At 36.3% G+C, this 14,059-nt stretch overlaps 1 protein-coding gene and 1 pseudogene across 5 annotated transcripts in view; both read left to right on the top strand.

The window, feature by feature from the left end:
• Positions 1-14,059, top strand: part of SLC71A2 (solute carrier family 71 member 2) — a 92,104-nt gene that overhangs the window by 62,110 nt on the left and 15,935 nt on the right. For 3 of the 5 annotated variants that reach the window (XM_039888483.1, XM_039888484.1, XM_039888487.1), the window contains 5 exons: positions 4,740-4,867; positions 6,702-6,816; positions 9,575-9,679; positions 11,391-11,609; positions 13,245-13,358. In XM_039888483.1, coding sequence (XP_039744417.1) covers positions 4,740-4,867; positions 6,702-6,816; positions 9,575-9,679; positions 11,391-11,609; positions 13,245-13,358 — 681 coding nt within the window. The remainder of the gene's footprint in view (positions 1-4,739; positions 4,868-6,701; positions 6,817-9,574; positions 9,680-11,390; positions 11,610-13,244; positions 13,359-14,059) is intronic. The other 2 variants (XM_039888486.1, XM_039888485.1) reach the window with 2 other exon arrangements.
• LOC120622773 (40S ribosomal protein SA-like) lies at positions 64-1,098 on the top strand (annotated as a pseudogene).

Below are 14,059 nucleotides of genomic sequence, written 5' to 3'. Positions count from 1 at the left end.
TTTTTCATACATACACACATGGAGGGAGGGAGAATAATTCTTGCTTTCTTAATTTGGACAGAAACTTGAATAAAGACTATCCTTTTTGATTTTTCTGTGCTACCCAAAGAAGGGTCCATACGGCGTTGTTCTTGGTTCTCACGTAACTTAAAGGGAAACCATCACAATATCTGGAGCCCTTGATGTCCTGCAAATGAAGGAGGAGGATGTCCTCAAATTCCTTGCAGCAGGAACCCACTTAAGTAGCACCAACCTTGACTTCCAGATGGAACCAGTACATCTACAAAAGGAAGAGTGACGGCATCTACATCATAAATTTGAAGAGAAGCTTCTGCTGGCAGTTCGTGTCATTGTTGCCATTGAAAATCCAGCTGATGTCAGTGTCATCTAGGAATACTGGCCAGTGAGCTGTGCTGAAGTTTGCTACTGCCACTGAAGCCATTCCTGTTGCTGGTCACTTCACTCCTGGGACCTTTACTAACCAGATCCAGGCAACCTTCTGGGAACCGAGACTTTTGGTGGTTACCGATCCCAGGGCTGACCACTAGCTTCTCCCAGAGGTATGTTATGTTAACCTTCCTACCACCACCCTGTGTAAGACAGACTCTTGTGTGCCATGTGGACATTGCCATTCCTTGCAACAACAAAGGAGCTCACTCAGTGGATCTCATGTGGATACTGGCCTGGGAAGTCCTGCGCATGCATGGCACCATCTCTTGTGAACACCCGTGGAATGTCATGCCTATTCTCTACTTCTGCAGAGATCCTGAAGAGATTGAAAAGAAAGAGCAGGCTGCTGCTGAAAAGGCTGTGACCAAGGAGGAATTTCAGGGTGAATGGACTGCTCCAGTTCCTGAGTTCACTGCTGCTCAACCTGAAGTAACAGACTGGTCTGAAAACATGCAGGTGCCCTCTGTCCCTATTCAGCAGTTTCCTACTGAAGACTGGAGTGCTCAGCCTGCCGCTGAAGACTGGTCTGCAGCCTCCACTGCTCAGGTCACTGAATGAGTAGGAACAACCACTGAGTAGTCTTCAGATTCTTAAACAAAATGGAAATAAGGTTGACAGAAAATAAAATCTCTTTAAAAGAAAAAAAAAGACGTTTTTATTATCCATAAATAAAATTGTTTAAAAATCTTCTTGAGAGATGATTTTATGTTTTAAGTACAGGTGTTTATAACAGACTGCTAATTTATCCATTTATTAAAACATGTTTAAGAAAACTTAAGTAGGTAAGTGTAGTGCTTTATGTGCTTTAGGTTAGAGACACTGAAATGTCAACAAGTTAGCTTAATAGCCGTTTTGAATTGTGAGCTTAGAGATTAGGGTTCAGGTTTTGGAGCTACCTCACACCTGAGCTAAATCCTGCCACTACTGCTTATGAGCGCTGGGCCTTAGGGTAGTTATTTATCCTAATAATTACCTATTTCTAAGGGTAAGACATTCATGAAAGCATAGAACAATTGGCATATATGATTGCTAGCCGTTATTATGATTATTACTATCTTGGAATCAATTTGAAGTAATGGCCCTACTCCTTCTAAGAATAAGGAAAAAGCCTGTTTATATTTTAATTAAGTAAATTGAATTGCTCTTTTTTTCTGCTTTCTTTCAGAGAATTTTTCCCACTTCTCTTCCCACCACAAAAATAAAAACACTTCCACCCTTCTTGCCCATATTGTTCTTCCCTTGAAGTCTCTGTTCTTTGACCTTCCTCTTGCTTCATAAATCCCCTTTTCTGGACTTTAGTTAAGTCACTTTGTCATGTTTCTCATTTGCCTTGTTAAACTGATTGATATGCACTCTAGAAAGGGAAGTTCTATACTGTGCAGGGTCTCAGTGGGTTCTAGGTCAGAAAGGTGGCCCCCGTTTTAATTTTATTTTTATGTGAAAAGATTTGTCAGTTATATAAATAAAAACTACAATTATGAGAGTTTTCTCTTTGATCTACTTTTAAGAAATGAAAGATATAAAAGTCATTAATAAAATACTATATGAAAAATCAAAATGACTCCATCTAATTTGGGGGTAACCCATGGATACATGTTGCAAGTTCCTTGTTACTTATTAAGGAATACTGAGAATTTTGTCATAAGATGTAACAAAATCAACATAATGCTTTTGTGATTATTCATGCATAGGATATGGGGAGAATTTGAGTTGCCCAACCTCACATTCCTAGCTGAAGTTGAAGGCAACCTTCTGTCTTCCTATTTCAGGTTTCATACTATAAATATGTATTCTTTTTCTAGTCTATTTAGTGCCTTTTTTTTTTTTTTTTTTTTTGCATTTTTGTGCCTTCTGTTGCTGCTGAATTTGCTGTTTATTGTGGGGCAAGTGTAGTGGTGAAGTACTGTCTAATATTTCTAAGTGCAAGAGGGCCGTGGTGTGCCTTATGGAGAAAATATTGTGTTAGATAAGCTTCATTCAGGCATGAGTCATAGTACTGTTGGCTGATAGTTGAATGTTAATAAATCAATAACATATTAAGTGAGGTACCTTTCAACACAAAAACACATAAACCAGGGTTACATATTGATCAGTCGATGAAAATATGTGACCAGAGTTTTGCAGGAATCTAACCTTGTGTTTCTCCAGGTGCAGTGTTTCTGTATTTGCTAATTCAGTATTTGTGGCAATCTTGTAGAGCATAATTACTGTAAATAATGAGAATCAACTGTATTTCTGATAAAGTCCAGGACTTTGATGTCAGTCTGGTTTTGATTTTTTAAACATTTTGTTTTCATTTGCAAATTGTGCTCTGCTGCATCTTTAGGACTGATGAAGTACTTGCCCAGTCATTCAAGGCACAAATGTCCTTCTTAATCTACTTCTCTAATAATGTGCCCTGGATAGAATCTAGGGCCAGACTGAGTAGTGAAGAAATAACTCTGGGACAGAAGAAAATCTTTGATTTTTAGGAAATACAAGTTTTCCATAGAGACAAGTATTTTATTAGATTGTATTTTAGCATCTTAATATAAAAATTAGGTTCTCACAGAGGATATTTTCAATATCTGTTATTGTTACTGAGAATTTTATTTAAACAATTTTATTTAATGAATGGATTAAATTACAATTTAAATTCCTAATCTAGAAGACGATATCTTTTTTTTCTGTTAAAACTGCATTATTTTAGATATAACTTTAATGCTTGGCCTTCTCATAGTTTAAAAATAGCATACATTCCATATTTTAAAGCATTGTATAAAATCTGAAATCAGAACTGCCCAAACCTTTTCCAGGGTTCTTTGTGTTTAAAGAATTTTTGTTTTGTTTTTGTGGCGGTGGTGGTTTCTACATCCTTTTCCTCCTAAATTTCTTTGAATTTTTTTTTTACCAGTTGTATACTACCCAAGTAATCAGATATTTGATATTTTTAGAGAATTTTGAAGCAACATAAGATTTTCTTTTCTAAATGTTATGAAGCTGATAGTCACAGTTCCTGAATTTGATCCCTGCTTCTTTTTGTTGAAGGAAATCATTTAATCCTTGATTTGTTACTCTCTTGACACAAGAATATACCAAATGCCCTAGAAATCCACTCTGGCTTAGATATTACAAGAATTAATATTTTATTTGAGAGGGGTCAAAAAGCCTTTCAGCTTTCCTGCTCTCCACAAAGTCTTTCTCTCACCTCCCCTTACTTCAGTTTACTTGTCTCCTGGCCACAGGCTCTGGGTTTACTGGTGGCTAGTAAGGATTGGAATTTTATTCCCTTTCTTCCCAGCTATGTGATCTTGGAAACTGCTATGAGTTGATTTTCTCTTAAAAGTTCTATTCATTTCACCAAACCTCTTTGAAAACCCTTATTCACCAGGCCCTGTGATAGGTCCCAAGGGTACAGAAATGAAAAGAAACCATTCTTCTGACCTTAATCTGTTTCTAATCCAATAGAGAAAATAGATAAATAAATAATTGTCATACAGTGTTACAATTACGATAAAAGAGATAATGTACCACCAGATGGAGGGAGTTTGTCTTATGTGCCCCTCCTAAATGGTATGAGTTATGAAGAATGACCAGTAGTTTACCAGGTCCAGGTGTAGGAAGTGCATGCAGGCACAGCAAGGGCCTGTGCAAAGACCCATTGGCACAAAGGAACATGGTTTATTGAAAAAACTAAGAAGTATTGCATATAGCAAAGCATAGGGTGTGTGTTAGGGCCAAATTTTGGAAGATCCTGTTTTTATATGCTATGCTAAGGAATTTTTAAAACATATTATGAAAATTCAGATACACAGAAGTAGAGGATAATATGATGAATGCCCATGTACTCATCACCCAGTTTCATTGTTTATCCCTATTAGCTTACAGGCGCTTTGAGAGTAGATGGTATGTACTTGTGTGTCTTCATTGCACCAGTTAATTCAGAGCTTTGCACATAATAGATATGCTGTACATATTTATTAAAATGAATTAAATTTCTGGCTTCTTCCCATATACTTGGTGTATGTTCATCTTAAGGGCCAACTGTGGGTGTGTATATTTCATATCACCTCTATTGCAGTTTCTCCCAGAAAACAAGCTTCTACCCCTTTCTTCCCTTTCTAAAAGCATGTTTAGAAATTTTGTTAGAATTTTTTAAATGACGCTTTTTATTTAATGTCTCAAATTATTCTGTTTGGGGGCCAATAAAATGAACTGGAGCATTTAGAAATTCATTTAGAAAATAAGAATTTCAAGTAATTGGTGAATCATATTATAAATTTGACCTTTGCTTCTCTTTTCTTCTCTAGGGCCTGCTCTCTTTCCTGAGTGCCCCGCTCATAGGTGCTCTGTCTGATGTGTGGGGGAGGAAGCCATTTCTCCTCTGCACTGTCTTTTTTACCTGCTTCCCAATTCCACTGATGAGGATCAGCCCATGGTAAGTGGCTCAGCCCCATTATCATAACTGTCTATTTTGGGTCAGTTACAAGTAACACACCTACAGATCACTTAACCATTTCAAAGCAGTTGTATCTGTGTTTTCATTTTGATCTCTTTGATAATACTGAAAGCCAGTTTGGGAAGTTGCCATCATGCCCGTTTTATAAATGAGGAAATGAGATTATAGAATTAAGCCTAAGATAAGTTATTGAGGTAAAAAAAAGAAATAAAAGATGTTGCCATGAGTTTGTTACAGGATTGGGTCTTGAGAGGGGACCGATGATACCTGTACTCACTGCTGTGGCTCAGTTGACTACAGATGTATTGCTTTGGTCAGCTCATTGGTTGAGGGCACTGATAGGCACATAGTTTACATCGATAGGCAGCAGTCACTTTTATGTATACTACATTGTAAGTATACTGTGGTATAAGAATAGGCTATGTAGTATACCCATATTCTCTTACAAATCATGATATGAATTTTAATATGATCTCATTTTTTTTATATAGGTAAGAGAATATTTAGCATGTAACTTTGTTGTTTTGCTGTTTTGACCAGAATTCCTGTTATTGATCTCAACAATGTGAAGAACACACCTTAGAATGGAGGATTTTTGTTTTTTGTTTTCAGTGTGATTAATAGATTTTCTTTTTTGGCTCATGTGAAAATATCCTCATTTGATTACCTAATAAGAATTTTATGTCATTTGTCATATTCTGAATTTGTTGGGTATCTATTTGACTATAGGCACAGAGCTTAGAATGACCCACAATGGATCATTTTATTTTCTACCGGATGATGAATTTTTATAAAATACTTTTTAGTATTGAGTCTTTCTGTCCAAGAACAAGTCATGCTTTTCCATTGAATTGAGGCTTTTTTTCATGTCCTCCAAATACCTTAAAAATTTTTTTAGATCATTAAATGATTTTACTTCTTCCAATTTTTACGCTGCTGCTTTTCCTACTTGTTGGCTAATGAGTAATGTTAAATAAAAGTGATGGTTGTGGACTTACTTTATTTATAAAAGAAATGTTGTAATGTTTTATTATTAAGTAGTTAAGCTAGTTTTTATATTAAAAAAATACTCATTCCTATTTTATCTAGAGATTTTTTTAAAATCAAGATGGATGTTAAATTCTCTTTTATTTTAATTTTAATTTTTTTCAAATACAGTTGACAATATTATATTAATTTCAGATGTATTGCATAGTGGTTAGAGACAATGTCAAATTTTATCAGATGCCTTTTTGCATCAGTGGAGATAATTTGATTGTTCTCCTTAGATCTATTACTATAATAAATTATAGTAATAGACTTTCTAATATTGAAACATCATTATATCCTGAGATAAACTCCTTTTTGTTCTGTGACGTTCTGTTTGCTAGTATTTTAACTATAGATTTTTAAAGCATCTATGCACAAGATAGGAGTTTTTAGTCTTAATTACATTAATGTTTTTTGTTACACTTTCTGCTTTTTTGTAGCTTTTGTAAAGTCATTTGCTGTATATGTCTTTTTCTTAACTAAAGCTACGAAATACAGAAAATTTTTATTTTATTTGTTTTGGCTTACTTTAAAACTAACTTTACTTAATCCCCTTGCTCTCATTTTTTTAAATTGTATCTACTGACGCGCTTTAAACAGCGACAAAATTAGTATGTTTCTACTTCTTCCTCTTCACCTTGTTTATAATTTTATTAGTTGTCCTTTACACCCTTAAATGTACTTATACATGCATATGTTTAAATTTATTTCTTGTTTTATAATCTTTGATCTGGTTCTAAAACTATATACACTTATTCCTGGGTAATTAAAATATCTTTTATAGGTGGTATTTCGCAATGATTTCCGTGTCTGGAGTCTTCTCAGTCACATTCTCTGTGATATTTGCCTATGTAGCTGATGTCACTCAGGAGCACGAGCGAAGTACTGCTTATGGATGGGTAAGATAATAAATTTTGTTTTTTAACCAAAAAAGTAATTAATGTTCTATTAAAAATTCAGTGAAAAGTGAGATTTAAAGTAAGTGGCAAATATTGGCTTATACAAAAGAAAATATGAAGCAATTGAAATAAAAAAGTTAAAAATAGCAAGGTAGAAATGGCTCATAATTTATTAGGGTTGGCAGATTAGCAGGAATGCCTGAGTTGTCAGTTACAAAGTTTTTTAAGTTGATTTGATTTGTTTCTTGTTAGCTGATCTCTTGACAAACCCTAAACAGTAAACAGAATTTTCTGTGTACCTAATTCAAATGGCAGAGGTGTTAGAATTTCAGCCATGTTAATCCATTGGTATTATACTGCTGGTTGTATGTTTCAGTCACTTATTTGGGACATGGTGTTACAGAAAAGGGACTGCACTCATTCATTTAGCGAATAATTGTTGAATGCATTACAAAGTTATAGAAGACTTTTTTTTGATCATTGTTTCTAGTAATATATCCATTTCTTCCATATTGTCCAAGTTGTTGGCATACAATTGTTCATAGTATTTTCTTACAATCCTTGGTATTTTTGTAGTCTCAGTTGTCACTTCTCCTTTTTCTGATTTTATTTATTTGGGTCCTCTCTCTTCTTGATGAATCTGACTAAAGGTTTATCAATTTTGTTCATCTTTTCAAAGAACCAGCTCTTGGTTTCATTGATCTTTGGATTTTTTTTTTTTAGACTATTTCATTTATTTCCACTCTGATATTTTTCTACTTGCATAGGGCTTTGTTTGTTTTTCTACTTCTTTTAAGTGTTAAGGATAGATTGTTTCCTACTTCTTTTAAGTGTTAAGGATAGATTGTTTATTTGAGAATTTTCTCGCTTCTTGCATGTATTGCTGTTATCATTAAGAAGTATTCCTCTGTCTTTTGTTATAACCTTTATTTTACACTCTTTTTCTCTCTTAGAACTGCTTTGGTCATGTCCAGTAGATTGTGGGTTATTGTGTTTTTATTGTCATTTGTCTCAAGGTATCTTTTGATTACTTTCTTGATCTCATTGTTAACCAATTCATTGTTTAGTAGCATGTTATTTGACCTGCATTGTGTTTATCTGCTTTTCAGTTTTCTTTTTGTAATTGATTCCTGCTTTCATACCATTGTGGTCAGAAAAGATGCTTGATACAATTTCAATCTTAAATTTGTTGATATTTGCTTTGTAGCCTAACATGTGGTCTATCCTGCAAAGTATCTCTCTTGCCCTTGTAAAGATTCTGCTGCTTGGAGGTGAAATGCTCTAAAATTATCTATTATATCCATCTGATCTAATGTGTCATTTAAGGCTACTGTGTCCTTGTTGATTTTCTCTCTCGATGCTCTATCCATTGATGTCAGTGAGATGTTAAAATCCCCTACAATTACTGTATTACTGTTGATCTCTCCTTTTATCTCTATTTGCTTTATATATTTGAATGCTCCTACACTGAGTGCATAAATGTTCACAAGGGTTATATTATCTTTTCAGATTAATCCCTTTATCATTAAGAAGTATTCCTCTTTGTCTCCTGTTATAACCTTTGTTTTAAACTCTTTTTTGTCTGATACAAGTATTGCTATCATAGCTTTTTGTATGTTTGTTTACATTGCATGAAATATCTTTTTCCATCCCTTTACTTTCAGTCCGTGTGTGTCTTTTGATCTGAAGTCAGTTCTTGTAGACAGCATATATATATGGGTCTTATTTTCTTATCCATTCAGCCACCCTATTTTTTGTTTGGAGCATGTAATCCCATTATATTCAAAGTGATTACTGATAGGTATGTAGATATTGCTGTTTTATTATTTGTATTTATGTTTTTCCTCTTAAAGAAGTCCCTTTAACATTTCTTGTAATACTGGCTTGTGGTGATGAACTCCGTTAGCTTTTTCTTGTCTGGAAAGTTCTTTATCTGTCCTTTGATTCTGAATGATAGCTTTTCTGGGTAGAGTAATCTTGGTTGTAGGTCCTTGCTTTTCATCACTTTGAATATTTTGTGCCAGTCCCTTCTGGTCTGCAGTTACGCTTGAGAAATCAGCTGACAGTCTTATGGGAGCTTCCTTGTAGATAACAAACTACTTTTTCTTGCTGCTTTTAAATTCTCTCTTTGTCTTTAACCTTTGGCATTTTAATGATGCTATGTCTTGGTGTGGGCCTCTTTGGGTTCATCTTGTTTGGAGCTCTGTGCTTCCTGTCTGTTTCTTTCATCAAGTTAGGGAAGTTTTCAGTCATTACTTCATCAAATAGGTTTGCAATCTCTTGCTCTCTGTCTCCTCCTTCTGGTATTCCTATAATACAGATGTTGGTATGCTCAATGTTGTCCCAGAGGTCCCTTAAACTATCGTCATTTTTTAAATTCTTTTTTCTTTTCTATTCTGATTGGTTTTCTGCTATCTTGTCTTCCAAATTGCTGATTTGATCATCTGCTTCATCTAATCTACTACTGATTCCCTCTAATGTATTTTTCATTTCTGACTTTTTTTAATGTTTTTTTTACCCCCATTTTTATATTTCCTAGCTCTAGCTCTTTGTTAATGTTCTCACTGAATTCATTTATTCTTCCCAAAAGTTCATTGAGCATCTTTATAACCAGTGTTTTGAACTCTGCATCTGGTAGATTACTTGCCTCCATTTTGTTTAGCTCTTTTTTTGAAGTTTTGCCCTGTTCTTTTATTTGGGACATGTTTCTTCATCTCCTCATTTTGGCTTACTCCCTGTGTTTTTTTCCATATATTAGGTATATCTGCTATGTCTTCTGGTTTGGATGGAGTGGCCTTATGTAGTCGTTGTCCCATGGGACCTAGTGGTGCAGTATCCCTGGTCACTGAGCTGTGTGCTCCAGGTGTGTTCCTTGTATGTGTCATGTGGGCGTGCCCTCCTTTTGTAGTTGCGTATTGATTGCTCTTGGTATGTCAGTGGGAGGAATTGACCCTCAGGCTGATTGGCTGTGTGCAGTGGTTGTATATGGGCTGACTCCACAAAGTGAGGTTTACGTTAGTGGGGCTCTTATCCCTGCCAGGTCAGCTCTTGGGTATGTCATTTGTTGAGGTGGTTAGATGGTGTTCTGCCGTGGTCTGAATTTGGCCATTACTGGGTATGTTGGTTCTGGGGCCTTTTGGGAGGGGCACTGGTGCATGCCAAGATCAGATGCTGCCAGTGCCCAGGGCCACCTGGTAGTAGCCTACAAAGTGATCTGCAGAAGGTTATTTCTTGTGCTGGGCTTTGAGGTACCCAGGAGAGTCAAAACTGTGAACCAAGGCTAGCTGCCACTAGTGCCAGGCTTGAGTCCACTTAGGCAGAGGTACAAGGCTTGCCAAAGCCAAACGCTGCTTGTTTGGAGTTTGTGAATCTTTCAGAGATTTTAGGGAAGTCCATAGCAGGAGCTTGTACAGGCTGTTTGTTTAAAAAAGCCAGCCACTGGAAATTGCTTGTGCTGTGGTATCAGAATCATCAGGGTGGTGCAAATGGTGTTAGCCAGGTTGATGGAGACTCAGACTTCACCCAACCTATGCCTATAAGCATGGGCGGGGAGGGTCCTCAATAAAGGAACAGTGGAGTTTGCTTCCACTTCTGTCCAGGATATAGCTACGCCTCCAGCCCTCACACTGAAGCCAGACAGTACAGTTCCTCCATATATGTTCCTGGCACCTTTTGAGCTATTGCCCCAGCGCTGGAGCTCAGAATGAGTGAGTCCATCACTAAGTCTGTGCATGGCTCCTTTAAGAGAACTCCAGCAGTCCTCTGCCTCACTCAGCCATAATTCCCCGTTTTCACAGCCAGAAGTTTTGGGTTCTGTTTTGGCACTGGAGCCCTTTGGAAAGTAAAGTGGGGAACTAGGTATGCGGTTGGGACCCCTCAGTCCTCAGGGAGGACTTCTGCAGCTGAGATATCCCTCTCGATATCACCAGACGTGGGTGTCAGACCAGCCCGTTTCGTGTCTCTGCCACTTCCTACCAGTCTTGACATGGCTTCTTTATGTCCTTAGTTATAGGACTTAATGTTCACCTAGTCTTTAGGTGGTTTTTAATGATGGTTGTTTTTAATTTATTTGTACTTTTGATGTAGTCATGGGAGGAGATGAGCACAGCACTTACCTACTCTGCCATCTTGACTGGAAGTTCAAACAGTGCACGTTTTGGGGAGATGAAATTGAGCACAGTCCCTGAGTAATTCATAGATTTTTATCATAAATCCTGCAGGAATTTTTTAAATGCCTTTCTCTTCACATCCCTATTACTCAATTAAAGAAGACTGAAAAAGTTTTTCACAATTATTTTTAATAACATTTTTAGAGAGTAAAATAAGAGTAAAACATTTTTTACTCTTGTAGCTTTCCAGTATATCTCCAGTTAATAGTTGGTGAACAAATCCTTAAAACAAAATTACTTTAATTCTCTTTCTTAAAATTTGTGTGCAACACATTCCTTTTGTCTTGTTTAAAGCCGGGGAGAATGGCTATAGGTATACACCTAGGGGACCCTGGGTAAGAACAGGAATGTAGGTGTGCATCTGCAGCAGATAGAACCCTGGGTCAGAGTGTGCTTTTTCCACAGGTCTCAGCCACCTTTGCAGCCAGTCTGGTCAGCAGCCCAGCCATTGGAGCATACCTCTCAGCCAATTATGGAGACAACCTCGTTGTGCTGGTGGCCACAGTGGTGGCTCTTCTGGACATCTGCTTCATCTTATTGGCTGTTCCAGAATCTTTCCCAGAGAAAATGAGACCACTCTCCTGGGGAGTTCAGATTTCTTGGAAACAAGCAGACCCTTTTGCGGTAAATTAAAATATAAAAACATTTACTTTCCTATTTATTTTTCTAAGCCATGGAAATAAAAGAACATTTGTGCAACCTCAAGCATCCCATTTCCTGGAGAAAGAAATGAATGTCGATTCATTTCTTTATCCAGGAAAGTAGAAAAAAATGCAATTGCAAGTAATAGACTGATGTAGACTGTGCACCAAGGAATATATAGAATTGACATTTCTTAAATCAAGCATGTGGTTGTCATAAGGGAAGAGAGAGAAAATGTCGAGGCAAATTGAATATTAATCCCTGATGAGGGAAGGAATTTTTTTTCACATGGTGGTTTTCATCCTTTTTTAACAAAATTAATGAAGGCGGCTGTTTGAAGTGGTGGTTTTCATTCACTTAAATTCAAAAAGGATAAAAGCATTGGTCTGACTAAAGTAGTTGTTATCTAAATTGTTACTATACATCCTCTTGGACCAGAGGCTTTGAACTTTTGCAGATTGAATGGATTCTTTGTTTTCTATACTCTTTTTGGTTTGGGGCATGGGGGTAGTCCCATTAACAACTAGAAAAAGTACTTAGAAGAGAGTCTTATCTCTCCCCTTCTCCCACCTTACCTGAAATTGTTCTTGAAGAAAATATATGCAGAAAAAAATTAACCAAAGATTTGATTTTTGCTTTTTATCCCCCAAGTTTACCTTTTAGAAGAAATACATATAGTAAGAAAGTTAACTCATCAGAAATTGTTTTTTAAAAAGCCCCCTCAGGACATGACCTGGGGACCCTACCCATTCTGTTTGTGCCACATCTAGAAGGAAGGAAACCAGGTGTACACATGGGAACTAGTTGGGCTTCCCATCTTCTCGTCATATAGTGATCAAGTTACACATGGAAACTCCTCTTTGAACTGGAACTATTATGGCTTACCTTTCAGGGCTGTTGTGAGGATTACAGTGAATGTATGTATATTTACTAGTCTAATGTCTGGTGTGTAGTAAGTTTTCAATAGTCATTAGCTGGTTTTGCCATTGTATAAAGGTTATGATGATCTAGAATGTACTGCAGCACTCTTCATTTCTTAGAAAGCAGTGCACCTGTTGGTCTGCTCAACAATCCTGTGTAGAAAGGAAAGTAAGAAGGATTTTTAGACAAGATTATAACATTCAAAAAGTTGTTTGCTGGTCAGAGAATCTCCTTGTCACTGACCCAATGGCTGGAACATACTTAATTTGTCAACCAGTTTACAGGCAAATTGAATATTAACATTTCAAAGAATAGAGTGAATTTATGTGTAATGAAAACCCTGTATTGTTTATGGCTTTAAAGCCATATTATGAATGAAAAAGATGATATTTTCTTAAAAGATTGTGGAGCAATATGTTTTTAGAGTCTGTCCATAGGATGTTCAGGGTCTGTTTCAGGATGTGAGAGAGAGTGTTTTAAGTTGTCATATTTTAAACACACACCTCAGAAAGTATAACTTGTAACTTCCAAAGAGCTGGTAACAGATTTAATGTTAAGGTTCACTTCTTTTTATAATGAATTCAGCTTTTGTTATCCACCTTAATAGTTCAAGACAAAAGAAGTCAGTATCTCAAAATATCCATGACAATAGTGTCTATTTGCATTTTATGTGTTTCTCTTTCTGCTTTTTCATAGTCACTGAAGAAAGTTGGAAAAGATTCTACTGTCTTACTAATCTGCATCACCGTGTTTCTTTCTTACCTTCCTGAAGCTGGACAGTATTCAAGTTTTTTTCTCTATCTCAGGCAGGTGGGTAGTGGGTGCCTAATAGCTTTTGAACATGAGGACAATCAATGTACGAACTTGCTTCAAGTTATAAATGTAGGTGCTGAGATATAATTAGTAATCAGGAAATCTGATTAAATGATGTTTGAAAATATAGAAGAATATTTACTGTGTAAAAAACTTCTTTGAGAATTATACAGAAAGAAAATTGCAGAAAAAAGTTATCATGATGTTTTAAATCTTTAACAATATCCATTAAATTTCAGAAAGGGAACTTTTACTTCAGAAATCCCCTGACCTGGGCCAGATCACAGCCAGTTTGTTGAGCTGTCTTCAGTAGGGCATCGCTCAGTGTTGCTGTGGACTCCAAGGCGGCTCGCAAGCATAATCAAAATAATCTTTTCTCTCCTGTGAATTTTTTTCTTTAAAAATTTGCACTTTACTTTGTTCCCCCAAAAGGCAATTGACTTAAGCCTTTTTTTTTTTTTGCTTCTTTTTCCAGCGAGTGGGATTGCTGAGAACTGAGTTGCCTTCTATTGTAACCCTGCCTTGGTCGTCTACCAATTTCACTGAAAGTCCTCCTAATGGTTCACTCCACTTTGACAAAACACAAAACAGGCCTCCTCCTATGATAAATTTCTGTATTTTTGAATATATTTTTTAATGAAACTTGTTAAATTCACCGTTTTTATAGTTTTCCTGAAAGCATAACACTAATATTTTAT

Source organism: Pteropus medius, unplaced genomic scaffold (assembly GCF_902729225.1).
Source record: "Pteropus medius unplaced genomic scaffold, Ma_sr-lr_union100, whole genome shotgun sequence".
In the NCBI taxonomy this organism is placed as follows: Eukaryota; Metazoa; Chordata; class Mammalia; order Chiroptera; family Pteropodidae; genus Pteropus; species Pteropus medius.
Note: the sequence above shows the minus strand (reverse complement) of the source record. Positions and strands in the feature narration are given on the sequence as shown.